We start from the raw sequence: 13,057 nt of genomic DNA, 5'->3' as shown, positions 1-13,057 counted from the left end.
ACCTGCCCCACGCCTTGTCCCAGAGCCTGGGATGAAACCAGCCCAGTCCTGGCTGCCAGGGCTTCGCTCAGCCTGGCTGTGGAGGGGACACCCCCTGTGCCTCGTCTGGGGCTCTGGACAGGGCCCCCGCACCCCCAGGGTGGAGCCTGAGAAAGGCTCCTCTCTTCCATCTGGGGGAAATTTCACCTAGAGACCTTAAAAGCAAGCGTTGGCTCCCAGGCTGCTGTGGAGGAAGGGTTAGCAGCTAAGATTTTGTGGGGAGGCTTTAAGAAAGCAAGGGATGCTCCAAAGGGTTTGTTTAAATAGGCAACAACTCTGTAATTTATAGAAATTAAAGACAAGAAAATACTTGTGGTACCATTCCTGCTCATCTGCTCTGTGCTCAGAATGGTGTCAGCCACCATCAGCAGCATCATGCTATATACATATACATATGTATATATACATGTGTATATATATATATATATATATATATATATAAGGTATATATAGATAGATACATATATTTATGTTTTAAAACACACACATGTTCAATGGAGTGCTTAGCCTGTAACAATCCCTAATTAGTGCTGTATATTTTTAAAAGCACTTATGCACATGGCTGTGATAATTTATTTCTTGAAAAAGAGGAATTACTCTCACTGCCTGTTAAATCATGGCGGAATGCCTGCCATGGTGCAAAGGGAAGTAGCGTGGCCCCCAGCAGCCCCTTCCTTGCACAGTCAGCCTTGCCAAAAGGAGGGAAAAGGCCACTGGAGCCTTTGGGGGACCTGCAAGTGACACGCTGGGGGTAAGGTGGGGGTGGCTGGTAACGCTCGCCTGCGGCAGGGCATTGCTTCATCGCCCGCCTTCCTTCCTGCCGGCCCCGCGCGCTCTTCCCCCGCCCAGGCTGGACGGTGTGAGTCAAGCAAGTAAAAAAAAAAAAACAAAAAAAAACAATTAGCAGGTCCTTTTGGAACGTTTTTTGCTGCCCGTTTATGTCTTTGGCTGGCTGGGAATGGGCCACGCCGGCATCTTCACCCCACGACACTCAGGGATGAAACTCCAAAGTAATGATGGATTCGAGTGGTGAGGTGGGACAGAGGCAGACAGCGAGTGGAGGCTGCTTTGTAAAACTTTATTTAGAAATATTCTTGATATATTCATTATATATATATATTTATATATACACACACATTACAACAAATGTGTTTTCTAAATAGCACATCCACAGTGGGTTGAGACTCAGGGTACCAGGTCTGGTTACTTCGTTTCTGCAGAAAAAATGCAGAAATCCAAGGGGAGGGTGGCAGAGAAAGGGATGGGGCTGAAAAAACCAAAATTCGTAAGGCAGGAATTCACTCACACGGTACGACATTGCCCCAGAGCGCTGCTCCCAACAGGAATGGGGGAGATGGTCCACACAGCGAGAGATGAAGCAGGCAGGAGGAGAGGTGGGCAGAGGAAATGTACCATTCAAATCACAATTAAAGTACAACTGTACATACCCCGGGGGACCTGCGGCACTCCCTGCAGGAGAACGGGTGCCTGGGGCGTTTGGGGGTGCTGACAAGGTTGTACCATTTTCCCAACTGTTCAGCTACCGAGAAGATAGAGACAAGAAATAATGGGTTTGTGTGGAATAAGGGATTTCTGAGTATCAGTGAATTTTTTTTTTTTCTTGCAGCAGGTTAATAAGTAGGGTGTAAAACCCCCACATACCCCACCCAGTGTTATTTGGGAACCAGGAACGGCTTTACCTGTGTGACAGCACCCCCCTACTCCGCACCCTGAGGGCCCCCTGGCAGCCCCCCTGCTTGTCTCTCCTACCCCTGGCACCAGTACCAGTCCAAACCTCTTCCTCAGCACTGCCTCCTCACCCCCAGCACCTTCCCTGGCCCAGCTTGCAGGAAACCCCCTCTTGTAAAAACCCCCTGCACAAGGCAATCCAGACCCAAGAATTTTCCTCCTTTTCCCCAGTTTAAGATGGGGAAGATTGGTGCTTTCCAAAAATTTGGGGGCTATGCTGGAAATCCTTGCATGGGCCAGGATCCCTTTCCAGGCAACTAACTCTGCCTAACATGCCAAGCCACATGCCAGACTCTTACCTATTATTTACAAAGAGGCATCAAAACCAAGCAGGGATGGAAATGACAGGGTTCTGAATTAAGCCTGGATGGGCTTGCAGACACCCAATCAAATTTTCTGTGTTCCCTTGTACCTCAGCATCCTTGGGAAGGCACGAGTGTGGTGGAAGATGTCCCCACTCAGAAAGATTTATTCCCTTCCAAAGGATGTTTGTGTGTGAGTTTGGGGTTTCTTTCCTACTGTATCATGGTAGAGATTTCTGTGCCTTGGCATCTCTGCAGAGGGAGAGGATGGGTTTGGGGCAATTGCTCCATCAGGCCTCGGGAGATGGGCTGGTGAGAGGTGGGCCTGATGCAGCAGTGGTAGCACAGTGTGGCTCTCAGCTCCCAGCCACCGCAGCAGCAGCCTCCTGCTCCCCTCTCCTGTTTCCCAAACGTCCTCCTGGGGGGCAGCAGGATCAGGGGATCAGCTCAGTCACAGAGCTCAGTTTTGCAGCAATTTGAGCACTCGGGAGTGCAGGCTAATCCCACCACTGTTATTACTGCTTCCCCCAAGATTCAGAGAGGCTGTGGACTCCCACCAGCCTCGACAGGTGAGGACCTTCCTAACACCAGAATAAATCCAGCACTACTGTGGGCACTGGCACAGCTGAACCACCATTTCACAAAATAAAACCCAAAAATTCAAAACATACCATCAAAAAACCTTTTTATAACCCTATGTACACGCAGACTGTTGATACATCATTGACTCCTTTTGCCCTTTTTTTTTGATTTTTCAAATTTAAAAATCCCCCAGTCCAAAGAGATACTTCACTAGCAAATATTTTCTTCCTTTACCAACTCTGAAATTCATCTTTCTCAAGAGAAGATCTGGCCCCACAGAAACTACTGGAAAAACTCTAGAAGACCTCAGCAGGCTTGAAATTCACCTGCTGCGTGTCACCAGCAAAAGGATCAGGGACTGGGAGGGTGGCAGAAAACACCTATGTACCTTTTCATTCAGTGGATACTGCATGACAGTGTTAAACGGAAGTAATCCCACATCATAAATACAACAAGCCCAAACAATCCAAAATTAGATAGAAGAGAAAGGAAAAAAGGGAAGGGGAAAAAAAAAGAAAGAAAGAAAAAAGGAGAGAAAAAGAAATAGTCTAAATCCTTTTAATAGTTCTTTTGCTGAGGGTATTTTTTCACCTCTTTAAAAAGATACAGTCAAAAGCTCTCGGACAACAGGAGTATGTGGCCAAGCTCCTGCTCAGACCAGCTGGATGTGCCACAGGCTGGAGAAGTGCTGCAGCACTGGCGTGATGCAGCAGTTTCCAGCACCACGTGGAGCTGGAAAGCGCCGGTGGCCTCCGTGAGAAGTGAAGAGGAGTTCCACGTCTCACCCAGATGACTGTTTGAAAAGAGACAGTCACCAAGTGATCTGAACACCCTCTAAACACTGGAGACGCACCAGCCATGTCTCCTTCCCCTCCTCAGAGTCCCATCCCGAGCAGTTCTGTACAACGAAGATGACTTCAACGCTTTTCTTCTTTGTACGGTCACGTACCTAAACCCCGAACGTTCATCTTGGGTTGGTCTTGTCCTCAGCCAACGTGCCGGGCTGGGGAGAGCGGGCGGCCCGAGCTCCCAGGGAAAGGCAGAGTCACAAATCCCACAAGCACAAGTTCCAGCAACTGCACAGCCAGGCCCGGCCTCTCCCCCGTGGCTCTTCGGGAGCAGAGTGAGGGTCATCACCGCTGCGCGTTGCCTTCTACGGGGAGGATGGCGTGGTGCAGGCTCCGCGTGTGCTTCGAATCCAGCGTCTCGTGCTCTTCCGTGAAGCTGTCCGGGCTCGCCGCTCCGTCCAAAGAACTTCCACAGCTAGAGTTGGGAGACAACATGTCCTGCAGGAGGTCTTCCTGGACTATCCCCGAGTCTTTGTTCACTTTGCCCCTTTGGTTTCCTTCTTCCTCCTGGTCGTTGAGCAGCTTGGCCAGGAAGTTGATGTATTTCATAGCCAGGCGCAAAATCTCGTTCTTGCTGAGTTTTTTGTCGGGCGGGTGGGTGGGGATGAGCTTGCGCAGCTCTGCGAAGGCCCCGTTGACATTCTGCTGTCTCCATCTCTCCCGGCTGTTGGTGAAAATGCGACGAACCACTTTCGTGTGAGGACCTGCAATTCCAACCACGCAGAATTAGGAGCTGGGCTTAACAGGCCAGGTATTACTTTGCTGAATAAGTCACCGCTTTGCAAATTAACTAACTGGCTAATTTTAGTGAGGTTTAATCAGCAAGGCAGTGAAACAAGAGTTTCCAGCTGAGTGGAAACTGACCCCATGAGCTGAGAAAGCCATAACTTCTGTTCAATCCAGTGGAAGGGGAAAATGGAGTTGCATCTCTTTGGATGTCTCTTCAGATATCGAAATTTACCTCTCCAAGGAAGAAGGCTTAGGCCATGACATGTGTGCAGAATGCTGCTATCATTTTAGGGTATCCCAGCTCATCAATAAGGATAACTCAGCAACAGTGGAACTATTAAAAGTTAATCTCATTAGATGGCTTTGTTTTCTATCCCAAAAATTGTCTAAAGGACACACCACTGGGACAGAAGGAAATTAGCTGGAGCACAGGCTTTGACAACTCTGAGATCCAGAGGTCTTCCCTGCTCAGAGAGACCAGAGGGTTGCCCCCAGCCCTCTGAATGAAACCGGGTGGTGGGATTTGTCCCATGGCAATGAGAACAGGTACAAAGCAACCACACGGACCCACAGAGTGAAGGCAGTGTCCTGCTGGAAGGGTGCTCACAGGTGAGATGGAACAGTTTCACAGCTGACCTGAGGGCTGCCTGCTCTCTCCTCCTCACTGCCACAGGGCAAAAACTCCCTCTGACACTAATTGGAGAAGGGACTCCAAATTGCTGGAGGTGTCCATTTGACCTAAGTACATGTAACCCCCAATTACACCTTGAAATTTTACAGCCATGTTTCTGAGAGGGGATGCTACACAAGATGAAGGCACAAAACACATATATTCTCCTTTCAGCACATCAGGGCAGCTCCTGGAGTACATGAGAAAAGCTTTGTCTCTGTGCTAGAAGAGACCCAAAAGCACATCTACTGAAAAGTACTGTTCTGCAGGAGCAGCAGCGCTGTAAATCAGGATTGCAGGTCCTTGGGTCCATGGAAACCAGCTCACATGAGGGAACACGATCATAAGATGTTTTTATTATTACATTCTTCCCATCATCTCCTTCAGGAGACATCAACAATGGAAGGTCACATCAATCTTATGAAAATCTGGAAGAATGACTAGGGCAGAAACTCCCATGAGATAGGAAGCATCACATACAATGAAAATCATCACAGAGTGGGAAGCAAAGCCTTGCAGGTATCACATTGGTGAGATTTACTCCAAAGGACTGTGGAATTCCCATTCTTCCCATCTCTCCCCTGTATTCCCCACTCTGTGACACCTGCCTAACTTCTCTCTCCTGGTGGGAACAAGTCCCTGGCCTTGGTGAGCAGTTTGAGCCACAGTTCTGACATCACCCAGTGGAACTGGCACCCCAGTGCACATTCAAACACCTTTATTCTTTTTGAGCAAAACTCTTGGCTGCCTTGACTGTGGCACAGGAATGAAACGTGTGACTTTTTGGAAGTATCCTGGTCAGGCTGTACCTCAGCAAATCCCGCCCTGCACAACAGGAGGAGTGGAATCCCTCGTTCCAGCTGATCAGATACCGTCACGCTTTCCTCCCTTCAGGGGAAGCTGAGTCCCTGCAGCCCAGCACACCACACAGAGCACCCTGCACTGCCGCGTTCGCATGGGGACACACTCCCAACAGCCAGTTCAAGCTGCCAGCTTCTCCAGTGTGTGAGCAGCCACACAGCTCACTCCTCCTCACGGTGTGCTCAGAGCTGGGAGTCCCCTAAAGTCACAAACAGCCCCTGGGACAAGCTGGGGCATGTAGAAATGACAACAACCTCTCTGATCTCTAGGATTCCAGTGTGATGCTTTAATAAAGGCAATATTCCCCTCCAAACAGCACCTAATGCCCTCTGTATGAGTTAAGGTACAGGAGCTCATGCAAAGGGAAGGTTTCTTGTTCCTGATGTGTGCAGCCTGCTATGCCACAGGATTGTGGGGAAGGTGACAGGGACCTCAGCAGCACTGCTAATTAAGCAGCGAAGAATGTGCCAAATCCTGCTAAAATAATAAATTTTAGCACTTTACTGCTCTTTCCAGACAAGACAAAGCAACTGGTCTTGAATCCAGAGAGAGATGGAGCTCAAAAGATATTTACTCCCATAAGGGTATGAGAAATAAACCATCTTGGACACTGCTCATTAAAAAAAAAATCCTCAAGATACTTTCAGTCTTCAAATATGTGTTTCTGTTCAGTTGATGACTAAAAGGCATCTATTAATAAATTGGTCAGAAATCAGAGAAAAAAAAAAAAAAAAAAAGACCTGTTCATTTTCATCCAGGGGCATTGAAATCAAGTTTTAGTATATAAAACACATTCTGACACCACTCAAATTCTTGATTCCTGCCCCAACTGAATTAAATATATCTTTTAGAAAGAGATCAGGCTTTGGCCAAAACATGTCAAGCAATGGAGGAAATTAAAATGCCCCATAGCTGTGTTATAATAGAAAAACTACTTCTCATTAAAAAAACTTGCCTGATAATTAATTCAAGCAATCAGATGAGAATTTTTGCCTGGATTTTATTCTAATGGATTGACTGATGCTTTTTAAAATTAGAAATATGAAGGAAATTAATAAAAAGATGATCTTCCTAAGTTCCAGGATATACTTTTTTAGAGATACTTTTTTTCATTTTTATCTTCACTTCTTCTTTTAAAGAAGATATTAAATGGAACAATTTTTCCATAAAATAGATAAAGAACTACTGCAAAAACCCCACCACTTATTCTCTCACAGAAAAAAACACAAGCACAAAGTGTCTGGGAAGACTTTCCTGCCCTTCTGCAGCCCCCAAGGGCTGAGGACCCTCAAGAGTGATACTCCTGTGTGCCATGGATGTCACCCAGCAGGTGCCCATCAGAGCAATAAGCAAAGGGCCTCAGACCACACAGGTGCCTCAGCATGGGATGTACATCCCTATAAATCCTTCCTGTTTAGACAACATAATCTGATACACCTTTTCCCCTCAAAACATATTAAGGCCAATCTTGGAAATTCACATGAACCAGAACCTGCAGGATTGAGCCCAATCTGTACACCTGCATCAAAGCACGTGTTCAAAAACTTGGTTAAAACCAAGTATTTCTGTTATCCTTAATACCTAATTTAATAGCAAGTCCAAAGCTTTAGTCAGACACCGAGATTTGATGGACTTTTCCCCATAACCGCTAAGCCTCGGACTCAAAACCCAGACAAAAAGCCCTTCTTGTGCCGGGGCTGCAACATCCCCTGTCCCACGGGGCTGCAGTCTGAAAGGACCGGGAGGGCAGAGAGTGGGAAGGGGAGGACTGATTAATGCAGATAATACCCTGAGCCTCTCATTTCGGGATGCATTATTTTAGACTGATGCAGGTTATGATCTGATCTTAGATTAGCCAGGTAGAAGGAAAGAGACAGCTAGCTAGAAAGAAGGAAAATTAATTGTCCGGCAATTGAAATACAGTGTTTACAGTTGCTAAAGAGAAAACACATTTCAGTGAATCTCATGTGTACGGGCTATTAACTCCAGAGATAAATAGGTCGGCCTTCCACGTGCAAATTGTTCTTGCAAGCGTCCCTTTGCGTGGGCAGCAGCCCGTGGGCAGATACCCCTCGCACGCAGCATCCCACACCCCAAGCCTGCTGCCAGGATCAGGCAAACCGTAAAACGCGAGAAGGATGCCCAGGCGGCTGGTTTAAAGGCAGGTTATGCTTTCTGCCCAAGGCTGTGGTCTGCAGTGCCAACGCCTCCTGGCTGGAAGGCTTTACAGACGCAACATCTCACTGCAATGGCCCTGATCCGCACTTCAACAAAGGCGTGCACTTATTGTCTTCTTTCGGATTTAATCTCTAAGCAATTCGCAGAATAGGGATGTAATTAGGCACAGGCTGAACTGCATCGCTGGGTGCTGGGTGAAGGCAAACTCACCGAGCACGCTGCTGGGGACCGCTGTGGGCTCCGCTTACCGGAGAGCCCCCTTGACTCCCTGGGCATCCTACTCGCGTTTTACGGTTTGGGGGTTTAGTCCTTTTATTATTTGGGGGTTTAGTCCCAGAGTGTGGCGTTGTGCAGGAACTTGCTCCCCATGGCAGATGGAGACACCTCTCCCTCCCAAGACTGGGCGCAGGGGCGAAATTCTCTCACCGTCAGTGATCTCCATCTCGTACGGAGAGGGTCTCCGCTTCACCCGGTTGCTGCCGTACATAGAGAAGGAGTCCGGTTCGCCGAAAAACCCGCTGCAAAGAAAGGCAGACAGGCCGTGAGGACACACGGACATCCCCCCGGCCCGTGACGGGGGCTGCGTCCGGGTCGGCGGGAAGCGGAGCTGCTCCGTGACCTCGGAGCGAGCTCGCTGCTCACGAAGCCGAGCCCGGGGTCGTGCGGTGACACCACACGCGGCCAGCCGGGGACACGCAGCGAGAGACGCCAGCCCTGCGCGGGCAGGGGGATGTGAGCGGCGTGGGGCGTCCAGGCTTGCTGTTTAGGGCAAAACCCCCATTCCCGAGACTTTGTGCTGCCCCGCAGATGGGCACGCACGTCCCCCGGGCCGGGTGCGCGCCGCAGCTTTCCCCGGGAGGCGAGGCGGGGGTCCGTCCCAGCGCACCCCCGGGCTGGCTCAGCCCCTGTCAGAGCCTCTGCTGTCCCTTTCGCGAATTTGCGGGACTCGTCGGAGAACAGAGCGAGCCCGGGGAGCTCGAAAGAGCTAAACCGGTTCTCGTCCGTTTATTGACGGACCCCTTCGCTCTGCCCAGGACTTTATCACCGCAAATATTTTTCCTTCGAGGAACGAGTTTTTCGTTTCTTTTTTGACTTTCCCCCCGCCTTTTCCCTTTCTCTCTTTGCAAAGTTTGCGTGCAAACCCGCGATGATTGAGCGACGAGCCCCGCGCAGAGGAAGGGGTGCTGCTGCTTCTGCCCCCGAATCTCCGCCCCGCGCCTCCCGCCGCCCCAACACCGCGCGGGACACCCCTGGGGGAGCAGCTCCGGGATGGGATGGGACGGGACAGGGGGAACACAGACCTGTTGATGGTGGCCAGCGGCTGGCCCAGGTTGTAGAGCATGGCCCTGCCGGGGGGCTGCAGCGGGAGCGCGGGGGGGCTCAGCTGCACCATGCGGGCCTCGCAGGCAGCCTCGGCGGCGCGGCACGGCTCGGCTCCCGGCGCTCTCTGCATCGCCTCCCCCGCCGCCTCACGGCTTTTTATGTCCAGGGAGCCCCCCCGGCGCACCAGCTCGATGACGGGCACAGGGGCGGCGGGGGGCCCGGGGGAGGGCCGGCCCGCCTCCTTGGCCGCCCCGTTGAGCAGCAGCTGGGGGTCCGCCGGCGCCTCCATGCCCCCGCGGCTGCTCTCCGGCTCGCTCGTGGTCTCCGCTTCCGAGTCGTGCCGCCGGGCGGGGCGGGCATCGCGGGGGTCACTGGGGGGCGGCGGGGCGGGCGGCCTGTCCATCGTCCTGCGGAGAGAGGCAGCGCTCAGGGGCGGCCCCGCACGGGGACCACGGCGGGGCTTCACCCCTCCACGGGCACCGCCCCGACGGGGGGGCCGCTTCGGGGCTTAGACCCCTTCGGTGAGAAACGGGGGAGTTCCTGATCACCCCAAATAATTTAGAGTTTGTTGGCGGGAGGAGGGGAGTATGTCGGTCCACCCCGCCGAGCCGTGCGGTGCCGTGACGTCACGGGGCGCCCCGGCCCTGCCGTGACGTCACGGAGCCTCGCGGAGCGGCGCTTTGACGTCTCGCAGCGCCCCGGTCCCGCACGATGGGGACGGGCCGGAGCCCCCGCCGCCCCGCGGGGATTCACATCGGCACCGTCGGGGCGGCTGAGCAGCCAGGGGGGCTCGGGCAGCGCCCGCAGCGCTGCCGAGGGTGCGGGTTAAATTGTGCGGCCAAATTACGGCGGAGGCTCAGCGCACATCCCCGCTTTTCTGGGGGTATTTCTCCCCGTTTAGGGGTCCCCGGCGGTGTTCGCCACCCTGCGGAGCCAGCCCAGCGGCCGCCCGGCCTGCCTCTAGCGGCCTTAGCCTCACGGGCGGCCCCTTCTCCTCCCATTATTATTTTTTATTGTTACTTACAAACTATCGAAATATACCTGAAAGCACTTTTTGGGGGAGAGGGGGTTAACCCAGCCCCTAACGGAGTCAATCCCCCCGCGCACTCGCTACCGCAGGAAGGAGGAAGGGGCCCGGCCGCGGCCGCACACAAAGCATTGTCCCCCTTCTTCCACAGAACAAATGCTGTCGCGACAGGGCACCTCGTGCCTGGGGCAGATATCGCGATTATTTCTATGCTTTATCTCCCACATATACCCTCGTTCCTTTTTGGATATTTTTTTGTTTGTTTGTTTTGGTTGATTGATTATTCTTTCCTATATAAATAAGGAGCTTCAAGGAGCAGAAAGCTGCCACCCATCCTTCTCGCTCCTTTGCCTCGGGTAATTTTTTATTTCGTTTCTGATAAGCTGAGTCGCGAGGAAAAAAAAACAACAAAAAAACCCAAACCAAAACAAAACCCTCTTTTTTTTTTTTTTTTTTTTTTTTTTTTTTTTTTTTCAATATATCGTTATCTCTTTGGAAAATAAAATGAAAAAAATTACAACCACCCAACCTAAAGCACAAGTTCTCTGCCTTCCCTCCGGCCACCTTCCCACCAGCCCTCTAGAAAGAAAAATCTAATTGCGTATTCCGATATTGTATAGGAAGAGATTACTCACATGTGTCATATTTAAGTAGGGACACCGCAAGTCTCTCCTGTTTCAACAAAAGCGCTCTCAGTGTCAGGCTGAATTTACTCCTCCCACCTCAAGGTACTTACGACTTTACAGAGAGGAAGGACACCCGCATCGGGATAAAACTGCTAAATCCTGGGAGGAAGAGAAGGGGGGGAGAAAAAAAAAAAAAAAAAAGGAGAGGGTGGATCTCGTGGGTCCGGATTGCCAGAGATCAGTGGAGGGAGAAAGGTGCAGGGGAGAGAGAAGGAGGGGACAGCACCCCGGGAGGCCCCTGTGATAGGGGACAGCGGCCACCCCCGGGTCCCCCCCCCGCCGCCGCCGCCTCACACACGGGGCCACAACGAGCGACGGCCATGGTCTGGCGTGGAAAAAAAAATAAACAGAGAAAAAAAAAAGGCGTGAAAAAAAGCGCCCTATATTTGGGGCGAATTGGGCGGTTTTTTGGACACATTGCAAGCCCGGTCTTCCCGGGAGGAAATCACAGACGGGGCCGGACACGGGGTTGTTTTTCTCCCGATGGGCTCGCACGAAGCGGCGACGGCGGCGGCGTTTCTCCCACGTCCGGCTGGAAAATTTAATTCCTAAAGGGGCAAATTAGATTCCTCAAGGGGCCGGTTACCGGCCGCGCTCCCGGCCGAGGAACCGCGACAACCGGCACCGGGCCGGCGGCGGAGTGAGCCCGCTCCCCGCCGCCCAGCGACAGGAAGGTGAGGCCGGCTCACCCCGCCAACGAAATCACGAAAAATTAGGTTTTCCCCTTCGTAAAAAAAGAAATAATTCCGATGGCGTCTGTTCCCGCATTTGTTAAAAAACGAAATACGCAAAACCGCAAAGATATCAGCAGAATTTTGCCTTAAATTGGGGTGGTTTCGTTTAGGAAAAAATGGAGGGGGGCATTAAATCCCCGCCCGCTGGTTTCTGCTTCGCAAAATCCTTTTGTTTTCCAGCAGCCGATCGGCAGGAAATTTCCAACCCAAAAGCGCACCTCTCCCGCCGGCCCTTTGTAGGGAAATTGCCCCAGAGCGAAGGGGCGTGAGGGAGCGGGATATCGGGGACCCCCCTCTCGGGGAGAAGCGCTCGGGTTCTGGCCGTGTCCTGGTGTTTGTCCCTGGGGAGCGGCTGGGGGAGCCGGGCCCGGTGGGCGCTTTGCCCCCAGCGCCCCCCGGCCCGTCCCAGCCGCCGCCTCGCTGCCGCAGCCCGAGGGTCCCGGGGCCGTGGGGGTGCCGCGCCCCACAATTTCAAAGGGGAAGGTGTATTCTCCTCCTCACCGACCCCGCATCAAAGAATAAAAAAGATTAAAATCCAACCGCGGAAAAGATTTTGTGTTTTTTTCCCGTCTCTCATGTGGGGCAGAAGCCCCCAAAAGCTCCCTCGCTGCCCTCCGAAGCCCCCCAAAACCACATCCCGCCGTCCCCAGCGCCCAGACTTCTGCAGAGCCGATTCCTCTTTACTCACCATTTGCTTTTCATTGGGAAAAGTGAGTGGAGCCATTTTGTGGCCTACGCATCGCGGCTATATTTGTAGTAAGTGTTGGGTGGCTTCAGCTGGGTAGGCTCTAATTCCACATCACGTCCAGTTTCCTATTTAGTATGGAGAGCGGAACACTACTGCAATGTGGCCGAGAGAGATAAAACCCCAGCAGTGGCCCGCCTGCCCTGATAAGCTTCTAAACCCATTATTTATGAAATGATTCATTATTATTTGGCAATTTTATCGAAGGAAAGCGGAAAATTATTGCAGGGATATGCATAGGAATAACTCCGGAATGCATGCCTTCTAGCTTTTTATGTGTGTGTGCTTAGATGCTCTTAAAAAGACACTAAAAAAAAAAAAAAAAAAAAAAAAAAAAAAAAAAAAAAAGTAATAAAATATTGCACTGTGGCTGCCCGCATCTGAATAGCGATTCTTTATTTTAGTCCTCTTGGAGGTTATTATGCCCCTGGGGTTTTTTTTCCTTTTTTTTTTTTTTTTCTGTGTTTTTTTTCTTTCTTTTTTTTTATTATTATTATTAAATATGGAACACCTACTCCGTTCTTAATTAAATTTAATGAGCCAAAATAAATTGTTAGAGATGTTGAGAGAGGGGGAAAGGGTGT

At 51.3% G+C, this 13,057-nt stretch overlaps 1 protein-coding gene across 3 annotated transcripts; it reads right to left on the bottom strand.

The window, feature by feature from the left end:
- Window positions 1-1,101: 1,101 nt before the first annotated feature.
- Window positions 1,102-12,740, bottom strand: TAL1 (TAL bHLH transcription factor 1, erythroid differentiation factor). Of its 3 annotated transcripts, none has more exons than XM_053950576.1 (5): window positions 12,417-12,740; window positions 10,944-11,542; window positions 9,260-9,688; window positions 8,385-8,476; window positions 1,102-4,224 (listed from the first exon to the last, which is right to left on the bottom strand). In XM_053950576.1, coding segments are annotated over exons 2-5 (942 nt in total). In that variant the 5' UTR covers window positions 10,946-11,542; window positions 12,417-12,740; the 3' UTR covers window positions 1,102-3,805. The 3 variants fall into 3 exon arrangements, with proteins under 3 accessions (XP_053806551.1, XP_053806550.1, XP_053806548.1); XM_053950575.1 differs by having other exon boundaries at window positions 10,944-11,093; XM_053950573.1 differs by lacking the exon at window positions 10,944-11,542.
- Window positions 12,741-13,057: the final 317 nt, after the last annotated feature.

This window comes from Vidua chalybeata, chromosome 9 (assembly GCF_026979565.1).
Source record: "Vidua chalybeata isolate OUT-0048 chromosome 9, bVidCha1 merged haplotype, whole genome shotgun sequence".
In the NCBI taxonomy this organism is placed as follows: Eukaryota; Metazoa; Chordata; class Aves; order Passeriformes; family Viduidae; genus Vidua; species Vidua chalybeata.
This window is presented reverse-complemented; position numbering and strand designations above follow the sequence as displayed.

Bases quoted from the DNA above. Each gene is read 5' to 3' on its own strand.
- TAL1 (XM_053950573.1), bottom strand. The intron at 8,477-9,259 runs GTCTGTGTTCCC...CTTTCTTTGCAG, and splicing joins CCGCTGGCCACCATCAACAG to CGGGTTTTTCGGCGAACCGG. The intron at 4,225-8,384 runs GTGAGAGAATTT...TTGGAATTGCAG, and splicing joins CGAGATGGAGATCACTGACG to GTCCTCACACGAAAGTGGTT.